We start from the raw sequence: 23,554 nt of genomic DNA, 5'->3' as shown, positions 1-23,554 counted from the left end.
TTAAATATCAATTGTATGTAAAGAATAGTTTGGGATTTACACTACATTTTTTTTTGCTAAATATACTGTACAAGAACAATTTTGCAGTGTGGTTCGAGCTACTGTTTTTTGTTTACTATAATAAGATATGGTTATCATCTATTTTATCTTTATACAATACAAACAGTCCCCATAGACTCTGTGGCCACTAGAGTGCACTAATGTGATATTGGCCACATCAAATGGAGGGATTGACGTCAGAATGAGTCAATCTCGTGTCACCAGTGTAAATTATAGGATTTCTGCTGTTAAGAATCAGCAGACTATTGCATTTGCATCATATTACAAAAAAAGGAAACAATTGATTGCATGGAAAACTATGGCACCCATTCTTCCCATTGCTCCGTTTATTTGAACGGAGTTGAAATGTTCACCAGCAAGGGGATGACCGCTTCACAGCATATTGTGCAGGGGCTTTGGGCTTCTAAATTCAGATACAGTAAGTCAACGCTAGTCACAAATTATGAGTTGGAACAATCAAAATGACTATCACGATATTAAAGCACCTGCAGGATCCTGGCTGGGTCACATGCAATTAATGTGATGCCGGCCTGTATCAGACCTGCCCTGTTATGAGTTACAAGCCCATCCACTGGGTATATACTGACACTCTCCCAAAAGTCGGGGCCCTCTTCCCTTCCCCCGTGGAATGGGTAACATCTACCCTTTATCTCAGAAGGGGGTTAAGGAGGAGTTCAGGAGTGGGCCTACATGGACCTAAAAGCCTGGGGGTTCTCTGCAAGGGAATGTGATGCTGTGACTGATGTGTCACAATAAAGATTCAGTGGAACCATCTATCTATGTGGATAAATGTCTGGGTCACTAAGAAGTTGCAAGCATGGACTATCCTGGACATCTCAGGATCCCGCTGGTCTGGAGGCACTGTAACCAGAGATGAACCATCCTGAAAACCTGTTCTGATATCTCCCCACACCACCGCGGAGTACTCAGAGGCTCCTGTTCCAGCCTCACAGGTACGCACCACACCCAGCAACACCAGGGTAGCCGCATGATCTCACTTAGGTTGGGGGAACAGGTGCTACACATATTTCATGTTGTGCTAATATATTTCTAACTTTTCATTTACTCAGAATCTTTATTCTTTTTCTGAGTTTTCTCCGGTTTATTATTTCACTTTGCATTAGCGGTTACCAAGGCAACCGGTGCCATTTACACTCATTAAGACAACAGAGGCCATTTTAACCTCCCAGGGTATCACATTTTTCATTAACTGATATCTCCAGAATTTAACTACAGAATATATAAGGGAAGGATTGCTAAAAGAAGTAGCAAAAGCACTTTGCAATGGAAAGAAAATATATATATATATTTTGTTTATGGTGCTAAGAGAGGATTTCTGCATTAAATAATTGAATAATATGGAAAAAGATATAAAGTGCTGCATAAAATAAACCAATGTAATGCAAATATATATATATATATATATATTGGCATAAAGCTGTTAGGCAATAAGGAGGAACTGCCAATCCTGACCATTACAGGCATACCCCAGTTTAAGGACACTCACTTTAAGTACACTCGCGAGTAAGAATATATCGCCCAATAGGCAAACGGCAGCTCACGCATGCGCCTGTCAGCACGTCCTGAACAGCAATATCGGTTCCCGACCTGTACCGAAGCTGTCAGTATGCGGGGAGACTATAGAGCCTGTTACAAATGCGTTATTTACATCAGTTATGCACGTATATGACGATTGTAGTAGGGTACATGCATCGATAAGTGGAAAAAAGGTAGTGCTTCACTTTAAGTACATTTTCACTTTACATACATGCTCCGGTCCCATTGCGTACATTAATGTGGGGTATGTCTGTATAATGGAGCATATGATTTATCACCTGTTGCCAGTAACCCAACGAAAAATGTCACAGATTCGATAGGGTGGAAAAAACCATTACATTGCAGAGCTGCAAGTTGCAGGCCCTTACAGCAGCAAAACCTCAGCATCAAACTCAAACACTTTATTATTATTATTTATTATTATCATTATTATTATTATAGAACTCTGGTCTATATGGCATAAAAAGGATTATTCTGACTGCTAGTCCATTATCTACAATATACTAAAAATTTATAAGGTGTTGCCTTCAATTCAATTACGTTGGACATAAAAAGAAACCTTCAAGAATTTTACTGCAGTAGGTTAATGTAGATGCAGATGGACATACATGTGGCAGAGCATCATTACAACAATACGAAACAGGATCAAATAAAGCCATAAATAAGGGAATGTGAGCAAGGTTAAGAAAGGTATACAGTATATTTAAAAAAAAATAGCAGTGAAAATGAAGAACTTCCCATCCATTTCAAATGTTTTTAATTCCCATTTTTCTGTGGAGTGCAGGATAAGGGGGCAGCAGTAGGAGGAAGGCATGGTGGGCACTTACTGCTCACCGTGTAGCATGCAGTGCAGGATAAGGGGGCAGCAGGGGGAGCAAGGCAATGCGGGCACTTACTGCTTACAGTGTAGCGTGCAGTGCAGGATAATGGGGCAGCAGGTGGAGGAAGGCATGGTGGGCACTTACTGCTTACAGTGTAGCGTGCAGTGCAGGATAATGGGGCAGCAGGTGGAGGAAGGTATGGGGGGCACTTACTGCTCAAGTCGTAACATGTAGTGCAGGATAAGGGGGCAGCAGGGGGAGGAAGGCATGGCTGGCACTTATTGCTCACAGTGTAGCGTGCAGTGCAGGATAAGAGGGCAGCAGGGGGAGGAAGGCATGGCTGGCACTTATTGCTCACAGTGTAGCGTGCAGTGCAGGATAAGAGGGCAGCAGGGGGGGAAGGCATGGCTGGCACTTACTGCTCACAGTGTAGCATGCAATGCAGGATAAGGGGGCAGCAGGGGGAGGAAGGCATGGCTGGCACTTACTGCTCACAGTGTAGTGTACAGTGCAGGATAAGGGGGCAGCAGGGGGAGGAAGGCATTGCTGGCACTTACTGCTCACAGTGTAGCATGCAATGCAGGATAAGGGGGCAGCAGGGGGAGGAAGGCATGGCTGGCACTTACTGCTCACAGTGTAGTGTACAGTGCAGGATAAGGGGGCAGCAGGGGGAGGAAGGCATGGCGGGCACTTACTGCTCACCGTGTAGCATGCAGTGCAGGATAAGGGGGCAGCAGGGGGAGGAAGGCATGGCTGGCACTTACTGCTCACCGTGTAGTGTACAGTGCAGGATAAGGGGCAGCAGTAGGAGGAAGGCATGGCGGGCACTTACTGCTCACCGTGTAGTGTACAGTGCAGGATAAGGGGCAGCATTAGGCGGAAGGCATGGCTAGCACTTACTGCTCACAGTGTAGCGTACAGTGCAGGATAAGGGGCAGCATTAGGCGGAAGGCATGGCTAGCACTTACTGCTCACAGTGTAGCGTACAGTGCAGGATAAGGGGCAGCATTAGGCGGAATACATGGCTAGCACTTACTGCTCACAGTGTAGTGTACAGTGCAGGATAAGGGGCAGCATTAGGCGGAAGGCATGGCTAGCACTTACTGCTCACAGTGTAGCGTACAGTGCAGGATAAGGGGCAGCAGTAGGAGGAAGGCATGGCTAGCACTTACTGCTCACAGTGTAGCGTACAGTGCAGGATAAGGGGCAGCAGTAGGAGGAAGGCATGGCTAGCACTTACTGCTCACAGTGTAGCGTACAGTGCAGGATAAGGGGCAGCATTAGGAGGAAGGCATGGCTAGCACTTACTGCTCACAGTGTAGCGTACAGTGCAGGATAAGGGGGCAGCAGGGGGAGGAAGGCATGGCGGGCACTTACTGCTCACCGTGTAGCATGCAGTGCAGGATAAGGTGGCAGCAGGGGAAGAAAGGCATGGCGGGCACTTACTGCTCACCGTGTAGCATGCAGTGCAGGATAAGGGGGCAGCAGGGGGAGGATGCCATGGCTGGCACTTACTGCTTACAGTGTAGCGTACAGTGCAGGATAAGGGGGCAGCAGGGGGAGGAATTCATGGCTGGCACTTACTGCTCAAGGTGTAACATGCAGTGAGTTAAAACAAGATTGAATATTGGAGCTTACCGTCTTCAGAGTCTATCATGCTGAATAATTCTGGGCATCGAATGAAGGCTACTTTGCCAACCACTACAGGCATCCAGCAGGTTAGGTTATCCCACATGCCTGGGCATCCTAAAATGGAAACATAACATAAACATCTTTTAAAAATCTGCATTTTTATTGTGAAATACAGTATAAGATCTTCAGAAATCAAGATTTATAGTATTCACATCTCTTCTACTGTCTCTGTAAATTCTCCCTACTTACCACTTAGACTGAAAGCTCGGAGCGGGGACTCCTTTTCTTAATGTTACTTTAATGTTTGAAGTGTTAATTCCCAGTATGCCTCTTATTATTTTGTCACATCTATTACCACTGTGAATCTCTACATAAATATATGTTGCTATACAAATAAAGATATACATCATACCTACATACATATATACATAAATATATAAATACATACAATACTCTAATCTATCCAAGAACCTGTTTGCTGTTTGTGTAGTTGGTATAGAATAGAAAACACCACAAGAATGGTAAAACACAGTGTTTTCATTTTGCCTCACACCTTCCCTGATATATTTTCAGATACAGACATGGATTGTCACTCACATGCAGAGTGTATCTGATAATCCCTGGATACACCTTCAGCGAGAATATTTTTAATTAGAAACAGCAACTCAGACCATATTGAGGAAGACTGCCAGCAATATCTCAAGGCAAAAGAAATAGCATTTGGGATATATTGTTATGCACTTTATATTCTTATAATCATCACATTACTAGAGATTGTGCACCATACCAAAAATCGGATAATGACGTTGAAAACATTTGTCATTAGGCTGCGTCCTCGCTGGCACTGACCGCGATGACGCCACCAGCTCTCCAAGCATGATTGCTGGGTGTCCTGGCTATTTCACAAGCATGCACGGGGGGGGTGGGTGGGGGCGTTGCAGGCAAATTGAGCGTGCTGGAAAGTAACATTTTTTTGTTAACTCAAGCGCCAAGCTTGAGTGAGCGCGCGCGCACGCACCACGTGAGTGGGGACTTTTCCAAATACATTTATGTAACTAAAATAGGCAATCACCGCATGCTCAGCGCAGTCAGCGCTAGCGGGGATGCAGCCTTACACAGGTCCTGAATGTGTTCTCAGCTTGGATCTTGACAAGCTTCAAACTAGAGACGAGACAACGAATATTCTAAAGCTTGGATTAAACTAGCCCGGTTACATTCTGGGTACATGCTGGGTGAAACCTGGCCAGTTTAAGGCAAGTTTAAGGCATTTCTGTATTGACTAATGACCCATTGGATTAACACAGCAGGGGTCCTGGCAGTCCTATCCAGTATGAATGGGGCTGCCAGGGACCCCCGTTGTTAATCTGATGGGCCATTAGTCAATGCAGAAATGCCTTAAACTTGCCTTAAACAAGACCCAGCATGTACCCAGCATGTACCCAGCATGTACCCAGCATGTACCTGGGTCTTTTTGGCGATTGCCACTGGTTTGTGTTAGAATAACCGTCGGCACTACAGTATGGGCCAAATTTACTAGAGATGGGCGAAATGTTTGCAGAAATTCAAATCTGCTGCGACAGAAGATTATGGTTGTTGCAGATGATAACACAATCTGGGACAGGGTTGCTACTCCAATGGGGTAGGGATGAGTGTAAACAAAATGACGATTTAGGTAGTGTAGAGGAATGGGCAAGATATTGGCAGCTACAATTTAATGTCGAGAAGGGAAAAATAATGCCCTTTGGTCACAAAAATCTATAGGCAGAATACAGGATTAATGGTACTACAATGTTAAAAAGGGAGCTAGATCACAACCAAGGATTTAAAGACCTGTAAGCCTGACATTAAAAGGGGGGAAGCTACTTTCAGGTTTAGTATGTGATAATATTCAGGAATACAGATACAGCGTCCGTTATTCGAACACTCCACGCGGTGTATACCTCGGAATACCCATGTCATGGTGCGTTATTTTTTCCAACCTTACCACCTTAAGACCAGGGTGCAGAAAATGGCATTTTAGTGTTCTGGTTTTTAAACACCTGAAATTGACACAGTAGCACAGAAGCACAGTACTGTACACATTACAATTCATTCACTTCATTGCACACAAAGAAACAGAATCCATGAATTTCAAACAAAGCAACTGTGATAAACACGGGTGCCATGGGCGATTATCCATGTTAATGCCGCGTGGAGTACAGCAAACGAAAACGGCTCCATGATTTGTTCAAATAATGGCCGCTGCATCTGTACCTAATGGATAACAAAATTATTGGTAATAGTCAGCATGGATTTATGATGTATAGGTCAGCCAAACTAACCTTATTAATTTCTTTGAGGAGGTAAGAAGGAATTTGGATCAGGGTAATGCACTTGATGGGGTTTTGTAAGGAATCCACTACTGGCTTTGACTTTTGCCTTGCAGACCTGTGCAGTTGCAGGCTTCCTCTGGCAATCTATGGCACAGGTGCTGCCTCTCATTGCAGCTTCTGCCCTGTGCTACTTCATTGGAGGAATTCTCACACACCCTCCTCCTGTGATTGGATCTCCGCCCTTTATATTCTAGGCGTTGGCTCTGAACCAGCGCCGAGCATAACTATTCCTACCTCTATGTTACTGTCTCTGCCACAAACCACCCCAGACCTCTCTCCTAGCGTTCTTACCTTCCAAGTTCCTGAGTATCCAGAGGCCTGGTCCTGGACGTCTGTGCTGAAGCGTTGTTGCCAGCACTGGCCTGCTGCTATCTCCTTGCAGTGGCCTACCCTGGACGTCTGTGCTGAAGCGTTGATGCCAGCACTGGTACTGCTGCATTCCCTCCTAGCAGTAGCTACCCTTCCTGTCCTGTGGCCTGCCGCTATTCTCCTGTAGTGGCCTATCCTGGACGTCTGTGCTGAAGCGTTGATGCCAGCACTGGTACAGCTGCATTCCCTCCTAGCAGTAGCTACCCTTCCTTTCCTGCGGCCTGCTGCTATCTCCTTGCAGTGGCCTGCCCTGGACGTCTGTGCTGAAGCGTTGATGCCAGCACTGGCCTGCTGCTATTCTCCTGCAGTGGCCTACCCGGGACGTCTGTGCTGAAGCGTGTTGCCAGCACCGGTACCTGCTGCATTCCCTCCTAGCAGTGGCTACCCTTCCTTTCCTGCGGCTTGCTGCGATCCTCTTGCAGTGACCTGCCTTGGACTTCTGCGCTGAAGCGTTGGTTCTACCCGACGCTGCCCTGCGGTGAACTTCGGCCAGCCTGCTGTCTCCTCCTGCTGAGATCGGCGTCATGGGCCGAGGCCGCACCTCGCGCAGAAGCCACCCCCGCGCTCACGCTCCTAAGCTGAAGCGGGGAAATCCTGACTACCTGTTGCCGAACTCCTGCTTCCATAACGACGATGCTGCCTTCTCCAATCCTGACCCTGCGATGTACGACTACGAACTGCGCACTCCGGATCAGTCTGCGTGGACTCAGGTCGGTGATTATATAACCCCACCTCAGCCCCGCGGTCCGGTCCCGGTTTGTGGCGAGCATCGGCGTAACAGTATGCTCGGCCCGTTAAAACCGGACCGCGCCGTGGCGGGGGATGGCAATTTTCCAACTGAAGTTATGTCCCGTCCTGCGTATCAGTCCCACTATGAAGGCCAGTATTTGTGTGAAGTACTACCCCTGGTTGATGAACTGTGGACGTATGAAGGTTTAACCCCTTTGCAAAGACAATGCCGTTGTGATCTCTTTATTAAGGCTTACTGCATCCTGAACTTAAAACAGTCTCTAGCCGCTTGTATTCGCTCTCCTGATTCCCCTTTAACCTGGGATAACGTGTACCCTTTGGAACTGGCCGACGCCCAAGAGGCAATCTATGCCCTGGCCTCATCACTGGACATTCATCTAGTAGAACAGAGCGCCCTCCTCATGTTGGCTCAGTCTCAAGATACACTCCATGTATTTTCCTCAACACTAGACACTCACATAATAGAACAGGATCCCCTCCTTGCCAGCTATGCTGCTGCTTGGCAGATTCTCTGTGCTACCAGTCCTGTTACTAAACCTGTGGGGTTACCTCTCTCTCCTAAGAATGGTCAAACCATTTCTCTGTCGCTGCCCGCTAAGGAAGAAGCTGCCACGCTCCCTAATCCTGAGTTAACCTCCCTAAGTTCTGTCCCTGAGGTTATTTCGGTCTTAACCCCTGCTAGTCAGGCTTATGCGTTCCCCACTGTAAATCCCTGCAGTCCCCAGGTCAGTGTGTCTTCCCTAGCACCAGAGAATGAGTCCTGTTTGCCCTCTTTTCCTAAACCAAAAATTCTAAGCTCTGTTTCCGAGGTTTTTTCTGTATTAACCCCTGCTAGTCTGCTCTGTGAGGTTCCTACTGTTAACCCTAGTATTCCGCAGTCTAATGATAGGTCCCTAGGGCAAGAGGCAGAACCCCCTATGACCCCACTCTCGGAGACTAGCTTCTATTTCTCTGATTCTCAGGTACAGAGTAATTTAACCCTTGGGGTTTTTCCTATGTTAACCCCTGCAGGTCAGCCCTGTGAATCTTCCTTGGTAGATCCCTTTAGTTCGTCAGTCAGGGACACCTCCTTAGCCTCAGAGGATCAACCCCTTTTGTCCTCTGACTCGGCTAAAATTCTCGGGGTTATGCCCCCTGAACTTTCGGCAATAATACTGGCTCCAGTAAAAAGTACACTGGAGCCGTTTGTTTCTCTAAACCTGTTCGCAGAATCCCTACTCCTAGGTATTTCACTTACCCCGTCTGTCACTCAGAGAGCTGAGACCCCTGCTTCTGAGCATAGACCCCTTTTCGTGGAATCTGTTGTCGTTTCTGATGTCCCAGACACTCCTTCCCAAATACCCACTTCAGAGACCAGCACAGGCGTGGTTACCCCACTTGCACTGTCTGAGTTCTCCTCTTCTCAAATCCTAGGGTTTAAAGCGAACAGTACATATTATGCTCCTTTCCAAGTGACCCCTACTGAGATCAGCGTATCTGCTGTTGCTCCCTCAGTACCATTAAAGTTAGGGCCCTTCTTTTTGAAGGATCAGGCTTTCAAGTTTGAGACTCCCTTTATCCCTGACTTTGTAAATCTGCAGTCCCTTCTCACTGTAGTTAAAAGTTCTCCAGCAGCCGCTGAGTTAAGCTTTGCCGCTGCCAAATCTTCTGTTATAGAAGCAACCTTGCCTAGCTTACTTCTGTCTGTCCTATCTGTGATGCCTATCACCTTTACTAAAATTTCTGTTTTGCAAGGTATTTCTCCTATTAAATCTGTGATACCTGCAATTCCTTTAATCAGTTCCAAAACCCCTGTCACTAAGTCTCCCATGGAGTCTGATGCCCTCACTAGGGATTCTCAGGGACCCAATTCTGTAACAAGCAAGATATCCCTTGTGTCTGTTGGAGAGTTTACCCCAGTTTCTCTCACGGATCATGCCACAGCCTCCGGGATGATTAAAAATGACTTAAAGTCTGGGATGCCCATTCCTGTAATAATACTGTTTTACGCTGATTCGCCCACAGTATTCGGGGTATCCACTACTGACTGTATGTCTACTACCACGAACTAAGGGGTATCGCATTTGGAACGTTCCCTTTTTTCAGAAGATCCCGTTTTTAAAATGGACTTATTTTTCTCTGTGTCTTCCACAATACTTGGGGTACTTGCTATTGACTGTCCTGTCCCAAAACTAGGGTTACCTCTCAAAAAGGTGCCTGGAGCTACCAATGTTAAAGACCCTATGTTTAAAACAGTAACAATTTGCATTGCTTCTCCCACAGTATCATGTGAGACCTGGGTACCTGGGACCTCCACTCCGAAGCCAAGCTCTAGTTCTCTGTCTTCTTTCTCTGTGTTGGAGGCACCCAGCTTTAACCCCAAGACTTTTTTCCCTAAGGTTGATGCACCGCGTAACCGCCTGCCTTGTTTTTTGGATAAAATCTGTTTTCTCACCTTTCAAACAGACTCCTTACTCGCAGGTCTCTGTGCGGTGCCCAAAGTGCCCGTTCTGTATGGCAATTGGCCTCTCCCTAAGACGAAGACACCCTTACTGGACCTCGTCGCTTTACCTGAAGCGTCCGTTCCTGTTCTCTATGGTTCCACTATGGGTATAGACATGCTTATTATGTCCTTCGCCAAAGCCACAAATTCGGATTTCATTCTCTCTAAAGATCACAAACCAAAGGAAGCGGATCCTTCTTCAACTGCCAGTACCATGACCAAGAGTTGCATACACACTGCTACAGACTCTCGCAAATTGCTTGGGATAGCAACCCTGCTTGGTATCAAAAGTACCGCTGCAATAGTGTGTAGTGAACCCTCCCGCCCCATTCCCTTGCTAACCACCACCCGGAATTCCTTGGAAGCTAAAGACTCTCGCAACTTCCTCCGTGCTGATTTCACCAAAGACATTGCCTTCTCTGAAGGTCCCTCTGCCATTTTTGTCCGACAATCTGTGTCCTGTGTCCCGTACTCTTGGACTATTACTATGCACCGGACACCTGGCTACTGTCCTTCCGATGTTCCCATTCCGGAGCCCTCAGGTCCCATTGTCCATGTACCAAGAACTGCAGTACCACCGCTGTCTTTCATGGCACTCGCCAATGTACATCTGGATTGTGGACCTAATTCTCGCCGGAGACACTTCAGGAACAACTCAATGTCTCCCAGACCTATGAATGGTCCTGTTCACCCAGGCTTCTCACCCAGTGGTGGGGGTACTGTAAGGAATCCCAACAAACTATGGGCTTTCAACGCCACCTCTCGCCTAAGGAGGTTTAGGAACAATTCCATGTCCCCCAAATCTGTGATGGATCTTGTTCGTCCGGAGGTCTCACCTGAAGGGGGGGGTACTGTAAGGAATCCACTACTGGCTTTGACTTTTGCCTTGCAGACCTGTGCAGTTGCAGGCTTCCTCTGGCAATCTATGGCACAGGTGCTGCCTCTCATTGCAGCTTCTGCCCTGTGCTACTTCATTGGAGGAATTCTCACACACCCTCCTCCTGTGATTGGATCTCCGCCCTTTATATTCTAGGCGTTGGCTCTGAACCAGCGCCGAGCATAACTATTCCTACCTCTATGTTACTGTCTCTGCCACAAACCACCCCAGGCCTCTCTCCTAGCGTTCTTACCTTCCAAGTTCCTGAGTATCCAGAGGCCTGGTCCTGGACGTCTGTGCTGAAGCGTTGTTGCCAGCACTGGCCTGCTGCTATCTCCTTGCAGTGGCCTACCCTGGACGTCTGTGCTGAAGCGTTGATGCCAGCACTGGTACTGCTGCATTCCCTCCTAGCAGTAGCTACCCTTCCTTTCCTGCGGCCTGCTGCTATCTCCTTGCAGTGGCCTGCCCTGGACGTCTGTGCTGAAGCATTGATGCCAGCACTGGCCTGCTGCTATTCTCCTGCAGTGGCCTACCCGGGACGTCTGTGCTGAAGCGTGTTGCCAGCACCGGTACCTGCTGCATTCCCTCCTAGCAGTGGCTACCCTTCCTTTCCTGCGGCTTGCTGCGATCCTCTTGCAGTGACCTGCCTTGGACTTCTGCGCTGAAGCGTTGGTTCTACCCGACGCTGCCCTGCGGTGAACTTCGGCCAGCCTGCTGTCTCCTCCTGCTGAGATCGGCGTCATGGGCCGAGGCCGCACCTCGCGCAGAAGCCACCCCCGCGCTCACGCTCCTAAGCTGAAGCGGGGAAATCCTGACTACCTGTTGCCGAACTCCTGCTTCCATAACGACGATGCTGCCTTCTCCAATCCTGACCCTGCGATGTACGACTACGAACTGCGCACTCCGGATCAGTCTGCGTGGACTCAGGTCGGTGATTATATAACCCCACCTCAGCCCCGCGGTCCGGTCCCGGTTTGTGGCGAGCATCGGCGTAACAGGTTTACAGTACTTAGATTTGCAAAAGCTTTTGATATGGTGCCACACAAGAGTTATTGTACAAAATAAACCAAATTGGCCTCCGAAAAAATATTTACACCTGGATTGAAAACTTGTTAAATGATAGACAACAGAGAGTTGTCATAAATTAAACCTTTTAAGGTTTGATTAAAGCTTTGAGTGGAGTACCTCAAGGATCGGTCGTGGGACCTCTGCTTTTTAACTTGTTTATTAATGACCTTGAGGTTGGCATAGAGAGCAAAGTCTCCATCTTTGCTGATGACACTAAATTGTGTAAGGTAATGCAACCAGGGCAGGATGTAATTTCTCTCCAGAACGACTTGGATATACTGGAAACTTGGGCAGGTGAGAATTAATACAGATTAATGTAAGCTTCTGCATTTGAGAAACAAGAATAAATAGGCTACTCACAAATTAAATGGGAAAAAGTTAGGTGAGTTCTTGATGGAGAAGGATTTGGAGGACTTGTAGACAGCAAACTTAATAATAGTACCAAATGTTATGTAGTACAGTAGTTGCAATGGCAAATAAAATCCTATTTTGCATTAAATGGGGAATGAATGGAAGGGAAATGAGCAAAATGATGCCCCTCTATAAAGCATTAGTAAGACCACACCTTAAATATGGAGTACACTTTTCAGCACCATTCCAAAGAAAATACATTATGGAACTAGAACAAGGGCAGAGAAGAGCCACCAAATTAATAAAGGGGATGATAATCTGATTTATGCTGAGAGGCTTGCTTAGATTTGTTTATATTAGAAAAGTGGCGTCTAAGAGGGGATATGATAATTAAATAGAAATATATTCAGGGACAATACAAGGAACTTTCAAAAAAAGCTCAGTACAAAGGACACAGGGTCATCCCTTAAGTTTGGAAGAAAGGAGATTTAATCACCATCAGAGGAAAGGGTTATTTACTGTATAGTAAGGGCAATTAAAATGTGGCATTCATTACCCATAGAGACTGTGATGAAAGATGCAATACAGTACAGTAGATATCTTCAATTAAAGGTTGGACATATTTTTAGATAGGAAAAGTATACAAGGATATACCATTATTGGAGTAAGGAAGGAATTGATTTTTTCCCTTTTGAGAAATCATTGGATAATGCTTCACTGGGGTTTTTGTTTTTTTGCCTTCTTCTGGAACAAAATAGTGCAAATATAAATATAGGATAAGTGTCTGTGGTCTAAATTTAATTTAGGTTGATCCGATGGACATATGTCTTTTTTAACCTCATCTACTATGTAACTACTATAGCAGGGCACCCCCTTTGGTCCCTTACCTCTATGGGGCTCGCGGTTGCCAGCGGCAGAGCGAGCGCATCCTGCGGGTGCCGGCGAGGTGCGGGGCGGAGAGATGCAGTCGTTGAAAGTGACTGAGTCGCCAAAGGCCCCCAGCGGCTCCAGTGGCAGGGCGCCACCATGCTGGGTGGGCACGCGCATGCGCATAGATTTGCACATGCGCAAAGAGATTGCGGCAGCCATTACAGATGCGCACAGGCATAGAGGCAGGTGGTGGCGCTATCCTTATCGACTCAGGTACACACCAGGCTCCCAGTGATTGAAGTTCAGGCATGCTGTAAGCCACACACACCGCAGACCCATGCACTACACACAACGTAGTCGCCTTATCTCACAGGGGGTGGGGGAATGTGCGCTACACTACTATAGAGAAAGGGGACCTCTGAGTCATTATTTTAGCTGACTTCAAAGAACAGTAGGCAAGCAATGTAACAAGGCAATGCAGAAATTCAGCAGGATGTTACAGTAGGTTGCATGGGGAGAGGTAAAGTATTACCGGCAGAAATAGTGGGGTGGTGATGCCACTTCATAGATCATTGGTGAGAACTCAACTAGAGTTCTATGTTCAATTCTAGTGACCATATCTACGGAAAGACAAGTTAGAGGAATACTAAAGGATGCATGATCTGTAGCATAAAACTTATTATAAAAGACTAGAGGACCTTAATATGTACAGCTTAGACAATAGAAGGCAAAGAGGGAGTATGTCTTAAACTTTCTAATACATAAACGGTTGCAATAAAGTAAAAGAGGGAAACATATTTTAGAGAAAGAGACATTCTAGAACAAGAGGTCACGCTCTGAAGGTGTAGTGTGGCAGCTAAGGTGAAATGTAGGGAAGCACTTCTTCATGGAAAGGGTGGTGGATTTGTTGAATAGGTGATAAGGGCTAATAAAGTAAGGGAAATCAAACATTCTTGGTATAGCCATAATGCTATCCTAAATGCCAAGTCACAAAAATAGAACATTCAATGTTAAAGGATCGTTCTCCCGCACATTCACTACTGTGATATATATGATTCAATTTCACAAATGTGACCATGGATACTATATTGGGGAAACCAGCCCAAAACTTCAAACCAGAATGAACCTACACAGACACACAATGACATACCATGAAGAAGGAAGATATTGCACTCCAGTGGACAATGCTCCTCATAGCCCAATCATTTCATAAGTGACTTAAAAATTAAAATCGTCAATTGAATGTTTTAAAGCACTTAAGAGCGGAAAACATTTGAACTTGAAATGATAATATTATTTACACTAAAACATGAGGATGTACTGTAATGCTGATATGGGGTTTATAACACATTATTGTAATGTTTTGTAATAGATCACTGCCTTACTGCCACAAGTGGCAAAGCATTTGCGTGCAATGTTATGGCCCTTAAAATGATGGTTAACCATAAAGCTCATTACTGTATATTCTGCATGTCGTAACTCCTCCCTTACTTCTCCTAACAATGTTCAATTTTGCTACTATAGAATGGGTATACAGACACTGTAGCATATTATTAGCCACTAATTGGTTATTTATTGCTTTAAACATCTTGCAATATTTACTGAGAAAAACATTTCTTTTCACCATCAGCCAAAGGATCTATCACCAACATTCACAATAATAATTTAATCTATTTAATGTATTGTTTATGTTTATTTTATGTATTTGCTAATAGCTGTAAAATATTTGTAGAAGCCTAGAGGTAAAAAGAAAATAGGGATGAGTATTTCAATAAGCATTTATGCTGCAATTATCACACAGATTTTACTCATGGACAATTGATAAAAGGGACTGTTTAACTGTGAGATAAGCTCCACCACCCACACGTACCCCTGAAGAAGCGACGACAATTGTGAAATGTGTAGGGTTAAAGGTGACCCATCCCACACAATCCTACGTTACCACACATGACTGTGAATCATACACATTTTTGCGGACTTTCCGCGTGCCAAATTAGACTCTCCGCTAATCCAAATCCCCTAGGACTTTGAATACTGGCTGAACCAACCACCTGGCTTCCGTAGAGAGCACCTGCAGGAACCAGCTGGTCTGGGACGTGGCGTGCGGACTTAGGCTAAGGCCCCGCTCCCTCAGTCAGTGCGCCCGCACTGCAGACAGGCGGGGCGCTGACAGACACAGACCGTGATATGCGGTCTGTAGGGAGCCAGAAGCTGGAGCGGGAGGAGGGCGGGAGTGGGAGGGAGGAGGGCGGGATCTGATCATGGTGCTGTCCACCCCCCCACACACACACACATACACACACACACACACATATACGTATACACATACACACATACAAACACACATACACACACACATACACACACACACACATACACACTCTAACCCGCAGCTCCTTCCCTGCTCCCCGCCCAAGGCACCTCCCATCTAGCTCCTTCCCTCCCCTCCTCCCCATTGGCTGACTCGCGTACCACGTGACGTGAACTGCCGGGGGCGTGCCGTATCGCTCGTCGCGAGTCCTGCTCTCAATTCTATTGAGAGCAGGAGCAACTTTCACCCCAGCGCTGCGGCCCCCCCCCTCGCAACGGGCCCGGCGCCATTGAGGGGAGGGCTCTCGTCCGTGCAGCGTCCGCCACAGCGGACGCTGTAGTAGGCAGCGGGGGCAAGGCCTTAGACACAGAATGCTACAGCCTCCGATGAAAGACTACACTTCCTTATCTAACACCATCATTCTATGCGCATGTCCTACCTGTATCCTGTAACTAGGATTCCAATTTTTGCGGACGACTACCTGAACATCAAGTGTATTTTGTTTTGAATATTGTTTTAAATGTTTTATTAAATTAACCTTTTTTCACTCCACTTTCATTTGTTTCTTACCACTGAGGCATCTTCTATTCCAGCATTCTTAGTGGCTCGAATTTTTCAGTAATATAGTATTATGCTGTTTTCATGTTTTCTCATTCCATGTGCTGTGACCATCGTCCGTTATAAACCAGTGGCCAGGACTATTCGCTCAGGGCAATATATGGTTGGATCAACTACACCTTGACTATACCAGTATCTATATACCCATAAGATTGTACCCAACAGGTGCTGTTACAGTATTTGTTTGTTGTACAGTCCCTTTATCTGACTAGGGTAGTCAGCACACCTGCTTGGCAGCCACCAATCACGTATTGCACAATTTTGATTTTTTTTTTGAAGTGACATTCACTTCACTTTATTAACAGTAGTAGCATTTCACCATTCTCTTTTTTCTCAATCAGAGGCTCTGTCAAAGACTGAGCCTCTGATTGAGCCACCTGTGCTGAAGCAGGGACAGATTGAGCCACCTGTGCTGAAGCAGGGACTGATTGAGCCACCGGCGCAGAAGCACGGATATCCTGAAATCCTGACCTGTTGGGGATGCTTGAGGACTGGTGTGGGTCACCCCTGCACTAAAGAATTGCTGTATTTGTTTACTGATTTCATGTACATACATATCCATGATAACAAAAAGGAGCATTTACAAAAAAAATTAAACAATGATATTAAACCGCATACAGAAAATATCAATGGGGCAGCACAAAACCTTTCTGCATTTACCATCACAACAGACTTTTCACACATAGAGATAATTAATGTCTATTTTCAAGGAATCAATATAACTTAGTGAGTTTCATTCTTTGTTAAGTACAATTTTTTATTTCCGCTGGTCAGTGATGAACCTTTTCCAAGGGAAGAAACTAGCAGCTAGTGATTATTTATTTTATTATTTGCCTGATGGAGTTTGGTTGCCATGATTTTGTCGATGAGGATAAAGGTATTTGACGGTTACTTATCAGTCAGTGGGGCCTATTCTAATAGCTTCAATGTTTTCACTGCCAAATTAAACGTTTTGGCATGATCCTGCCTCAGGGTCTGACATTGGTGTTATCACGGTACTCAGAAAGAGTTATCGCAAGTCAGATACCGTGAGGTAGGAAAATGCTACTGTATACCGCTCGGAATAGCCGTGTCTTTATCTGTGTCATTTTCTAAGTTCTGCCTGTGCGATCTGCCTGCAGTCTGTAACAGTGTAAAGAAAAAAGTTAGTGTGCTCCAAACTTATTGTATAACCAATCCAAAAAAACTCAAAATAATGCGATCATTAGGGGTTGGTAAAAAATGTGATACAGTGCAGGTAATAGAATTGATGGCTCACAGCATCAAGATAAAGTGGAAAGTGAAAAAATTATCAGCTCAATTAATCACATAGTAAGAAATGTATAAAATGTATGATATAATAACATATAAAATGCACACAAAGTGCCACACAATAGAGTACATGTGTAGCGGTATACTGTAGAAATGTTATAGAGTTAACCAATACCACTCCTAGAGGGACAAAGCTTGTTGGTTAAGGAAAAAACTTGCCACTGGAGAACAGAGTCCTGCTTGTAATTATCCTGCTTGCCTCTATTCTTATCCACACTTTCTCTCCCCCCCAGTATCCCTCCCCCTCCCCACCTTCCTTTGACACTGTCCCCTGGCTTCAAACACTTAACACCCTACCTTATCTACAGTAAATATCTGCTTTTTTTTTGTTTTTTTCCCTCTCTCCACACTGTTTTAGCCATAGATTCCTTTGTATATCAGTATTGCTTGACCTGAAGAAGAGAGGATAACTCTCGAAAGCTTGTCCTATGACATTAATTGTTAGTCCAATAAAAAAGGTATCACCGAATACTGAAGAACTCATTTATTCTGCACTATATACGCATATACGCATGATACACTATATACACTATATACAATGTTTTGCAAATGGGGCTTAATTGATCTACCATTGCCATATTTCTAATTTAATCACCAGGTATTTACATTTTAATTTATTATGGCGATTGTTTAAACCAGGGTTTCCCAAACTTTTTTTTCCGTGACCCGGTTATTTTTGAACTTCTCCTTCGTGACCCACTAAAAATGTTATCGCCTATACTGGCCTATAGGGCCTGCACAGACACACACACAGCCACTGATACACACACACACACACACACACACACACACACAGCCACTGATACACACACACACAGCCACTGACACATACACACACACAGCCACTGACACACACGCAGCCACACAGAAACACTGCTACACACACACACACACACTGATACACACACACACACTGATACAGATACACACACACTCTCTCTCCCCTATACGCACACAGACACAAACAGTGAATTACAGGCACCGACGGATGTGAGTGACTGGAGAGGGGGCCAGGGGCACTTCGGTGGGAGGGAGAGGCCAGGGGCACTTGGGTGGGAGGGGGCCAGGGGCACTTGGGTGGGAGGGAGGGGGCCAGGGGCACTTGGGTGGGAGGGAGGGGGTCAGGGGCACTTGGGTGGGAGGGAGGGGGCCAGGGGCACTTTGGTGGGAGGGAGGGGGCCAGGGGCACTTGGGTGGGAGAGAGGGGGCCAGGGGCACTTGGGTGGGAGGGAGGGGGCGGGCCAGGGGCACTTGGGTGGGAGGGAGGGGGCCAGGGGCACTTGGGTGGGAGGGAGGGGGCCATGGGCACTTGGGTGGGAGGCAGTGACTGAGTGGGGTGACTTACCTTGCCACCGGACGCTTTCCCCTGCTGCCCCCGGTATCCCCTGCTGCCCGGGACGGGAGGTGGGCTTGGGGGCACGGGAGGTGGGCTCGGGAGGGGGTGCCACGGGAGGTGAGCTTGGGAAGCTGGCCGCGGGAGGAAGCGGGCCGCAGTAGGAGCTTGTACTTCCCCCTCCGTCCCACGTAACGTGCGGGCCGCAGAGGAGCTGGTACTTCCTCCTCCGTCCCACGTTGGGAGTGGGGGGGGAGGAAGGGAGCGGGCACTGCTTGCCCTGCGCAAGCATGCGGGACGAATCGCCGCCATTTTTTTTTAATTGAGCAGGGGGGACGGGAGACACGCGACCCAGCAATTTTGGTGCCGTGGCCCGGTGCCGGGTCGCGACCCACCATTTGGGAAACGCTGGTTTAAACCAATAAATAAATTAAATTTGAATGCATTTTTAAAAGCTTCCACTGTTCTGTAAATCAGACCACATAGAGTACATGGAATTTGTAAGTCTAATTCCTAAGATCGCCCAGCCATTCCTCACCTATTCTTTTGCATCCCCGATACAGTACACACACTGACCTTCTCACCTAGTTATGAGTGGTAATCCTACTGTTTCAAATTGTTATATACAGTACTGGGATCCACATGGTTGTTTAAGGTGTGTTGAAGCAATTCATATGAATCTACTGGAGACCCACCAAACGTAATTTTTATATTTTGCTATTTTTATCTTTCCTTACAAAGTTGAATTCTCTTTCCTCCACCCCATTATGTACTTATAATACTGTAACCAGCAAGGATGCATGTTACCTGAAATGCTTGTGGTCAGTAATCCAATCAGTGTCAGCTTCAGTCATTTCATCTGCGTAAACTAAATGCATAAAGCCATAGCCATGTGATAAAAGGCTAAGTCACATGAGGTATATTCAATACATTGCGTATAATTTAATGTAGCATTGTGCATAATTGTGTACATAGAATTGTCACTATGGATTTTCTCCAAAGAGAGTGAACATGTACTCAGAGCAGCAAAGAACGGTCACATCATGAATGGCTGAATGAATGTACTTTATGATGTTGAAGCTACTGTACTGTTTTATCAAATCAGAGATATATGTAATATATAGATATATATCAAAATAAAGAAAAACCTGGCGCCAAATAGTCAGTGGAATGTCCTGTACTCCTCAAGGGATCCGCACACTTGCTCGACAGACCATGCAAAGAAAAGAACACAAACAAACAAAAATCATAGCGCAACACTGTAGGGTAAGCAGTACTGCACTAATACACACAAACAGTTAAGAATCCTAGCGATTATTAAAATATTATTTATTAAAAAGAACTATGCCAAGACCGACAATGGCAAATACAAGGAACCGCAGGTCATCCGGAGCACAAAAATTGGAGCCCTACTTACATACAGCAAGGTTTAAGCTCGCATGGTAGGAACAAGTCCTAGGTAGAGATGATCTCCCTGGCGGGTGATGCCTCTGCTCCACTGCGGCTCAGACACCAGTCAGTCCTTACGATGGTAACCGGAACAGCTCCGGCCGTGGGGGCTGGTGTGCGGGGTCCACAGCTCTGCACCGCGTGTAGACACACGCCTCACTTCCTCCTACGGAGCAACAGGAAGTCTCTGCGCGCCCGCGCGCGATAGTGCCCGTTGCCTTAAAGGAACAGCTGGCAGGCTGAAGGGAAAGTTGGGCTCCAAGGCCAAATGTCCTTAAACGTCCAAAGTCAGTCAAATAGTGGCTGTGCCACTAGCCCTACGCGTTTCGTAGATGTCACTCTACTTCCTCAGGGGCTGAAAACAATGATACTTGGTGACACATAGATATACCCTAGCCAATTAAAATTAATTGATCGTTTATAATTAAAACAGCCTGTATGTCATTAGTACCAAATCACTACATGGACTCTTAGACATACATGACATCAAACACATAAAAAACACATAAAAAACACATAGAAACAACAGTACCAGCATATGTCAAAACATGTATATACCCTAATGTCATATGCATATTAAGTAAACCTACAGAGGTATGAAGATATTCAAACTCTCCCCTTGGGTATAGTTAATTGCTACACAAACTCCTTTTGCTTTTAATTTAACAGGTTCTGCACTAGTCACTGACACCAAAGTTAACTCTCTCCTCACTTTTATCACTAGACCAATCTATTTCCCTAGAAAAGAACCCAATTCAAAATCTATTAAGACCATTGGGGGACAGGGTCTTCAGTTCAAAGATCCAAAAGGCCTCACGTCTGTTTATATGTTTAATAGTGTCCCCACCTCTCCAATCTGGAGTGCATAACTCAATGGGTTGACAGACCAGGCCCTTTGGGTCTCTGCCGTGATGCAACAGAAAATGGTGGGACACACTGTGCGTTGTTAGACCTTTCTTTATATTATAGACGTGTTCATAAATACGTCTTTGAAAGGTTCTACCAGTGCGTCCCACATATTGCAAGCCGCATGGGCATTGCAATACATAAATTACAAATTGCGATTTGCATGTGATGTGCGACATAATCTTGTATATTTTATCAGTAACATTAGATCTAAACTCAATGTTACACCTACTGTATTTACATGCTATGCACTTTTTGCATGGTTTGAACCCATTAGGACCCTTGGTGGTTATCATTTTATCCTTCCCTTGATGTAACGGACAACTGGGTGCCAATTTATTTTTGAAATTATTTGCTTTTTTAAAAATAATGGAAGGTCTCGGAGTTAGTACCTGTGAAAGTGTAGCGTCCTGTAGCAAAATTGGCCAGTGCTTGGCAAAGATGTTTCTTATTCTTGGGGCCATAGCGTTATACTGGGTAATGAAAGAGATGTTATTCCTTCCTTGATCTAACCCTTTCTCTTTATATTGAAGGAGCTTATTCCTGTCCATATCTTGGACCAGGGATATTGTGCTCTCAAGTTCTTCAATAGGGTAATTCCTTTCAAGAAATTTTTCTTTAAGTTCATCCGCCTGTAACGCAAATGATTCCAAATTTGAGCAATTACGCCTCAGCCGGATGAACTGCCCTTTGGGGATGTTCTTAATCCATTGCGGATTATGGTGACTGTTGGCCATGACATAATTGTTGGCCTGTACGGGTTTAAAATATGTTTGTGTGTGTATTTGATCATCGGTGATGTTGATATTGAGATCTAAGAAATTTATAGTGTTCCTACAGTATCATACTGGCAAACAAATCTCAAATTTCTTTCGTTCGCATTAAGGTATAAAATAAATTCGTCTAATAACTCCAAATCCCCATCCCAAATAAAAATAACGTCATCAATGTAGCGCCGCCAGAGCACGAGGTTGGCACCAAATGGGCAATTATTCCAAATAACCTCCTTCTCCCATTGCCCCATAAAGATGTTCGCATAACTTGGTGCAAACCTCGTGCCCATAGCGGTGCCACATATCTGCAAATAATACTGTAAATTAAAACAAAAATAATTGTGGGTAAGTAAGTAAGTATTAAAATCACATTTAAAAGACACCACACAAGTTTTGCATGTCCTGCGTGAGATTGATTGGAAATCCAGCTATGTATGGGTAACAGGAGATGTCACATCCCTCTATACCATTATAGACCACCATTTGGGATGTGAGGCTATAAAAGCAGCCTTTCAAGAGGATAGCACTATGTCCACAGCACTTAAGGCCTTTCTGATGGATGGGATTAAGTTTATACTTACCCACAATTATTTTTGTTTTAATTTACAGTATTATGTAGGATGTAGGATGGTCCCTGAACCTGCACTACGGGTCAAGGGCCCACGCAGTAGTCCTTGCTCTTCCCTGATCCTCTATGGGATCAGGGGAAAGATGCACACTCACTATACCCCAAGGGGAAGAGGAACAGGGAAGGTCAATATTCAGGCAACCTATGTGTGACCTGTCTCTCTCAAGTGGGGAGAGGCACTGACTACATTTGGGTGGCAGTCCCCTTAAGTACAGACAGGAGGAGGGCACCAGATCTGACCCAGGATTGGGTGAGCCCAGGCCTTGTTCAACCTCCCCCCTGTCACTCAAGGGCACTGCTGGGAATGGGGAAAAGCCATGAAAAGTACTGGCAGGCCTGCTATTACCAGGGCTTATTGCCAGTGAGGTGAGGAACAAGTCCTGGCTACACATGTGTAGCTACTGTAAAAGCTTCGAAAACATGTCAAAATGGTTTTAAATGGCTTTTTAACAATCGTTAGCACTCGCTATGACAAGTCAAGCAGTAACTCCAAAAATGCATAAGTTTGCATTTTTTTGTCAGCAACTCAAATTCAAATAGCGGGTTAAATACTTGCTATTTTTTGTCATCACCTAAAGGGTGACAAGATCGGAATCGTGATTTGCCTCAGAATGAGTTTCTTATCATTTTACTTCATAGGATTGAAGCCGGGAGTCTCCAGAGCTGACCCACATTCATTTCAGCTCTGGGGACCCCTTGCTTCAATCGTGTGCAATAAAATTTAAATTGCAGCCCAGCTTCATTACCTTAGTGGCTAACCGCTTTAGCCGAATTAAATAGCAATAACCAGTTTGTTGGTGGTGGAGGTGGTTGGTTAAGCTTGTAGTTGCTCCAGGGTGGGTGTTTAGCCCTCCTAGGAAGGTTGCAGGAGGGTTAACCCCTTCATTACCTTAGCGCTAGTAACTGAGGATTGTTGACTTCTGCGCATTATGCTACAGTATATACTTCAAGCAGAGGATCATTGCTTGCTGTGAGTCAAGAGTTGTTGGTGCCACAGTTGGCTAAGGAAGATGAAA

General features: G+C 45.5%; 1 protein-coding gene across 5 annotated transcripts in view; it reads right to left on the bottom strand.

The window, feature by feature from the left end:
• ADCYAP1R1 (ADCYAP receptor type I) overlaps positions 1 to 23,554 on the bottom strand; it is a 373,008-nt gene that overhangs the window by 144,949 nt on the left and 204,505 nt on the right. For all 5 annotated transcript variants that reach the window (XM_075587966.1, XM_075587968.1, XM_075587967.1 and 2 more), the window contains one exon: positions 4,077 to 4,184. In XM_075587966.1, the coding sequence (XP_075444081.1) occupies positions 4,077 to 4,184 (108 nt within the window). The remainder of the gene's footprint in view (positions 1 to 4,076; positions 4,185 to 23,554) is intronic.

Source organism: Ascaphus truei, chromosome 2 (assembly GCF_040206685.1).
Source record: "Ascaphus truei isolate aAscTru1 chromosome 2, aAscTru1.hap1, whole genome shotgun sequence".
Lineage (NCBI taxonomy): Eukaryota > Metazoa > Chordata > Amphibia > Anura > Ascaphidae > Ascaphus > Ascaphus truei.
Note: the sequence above shows the minus strand (reverse complement) of the source record. Positions and strands in the feature narration are given on the sequence as shown.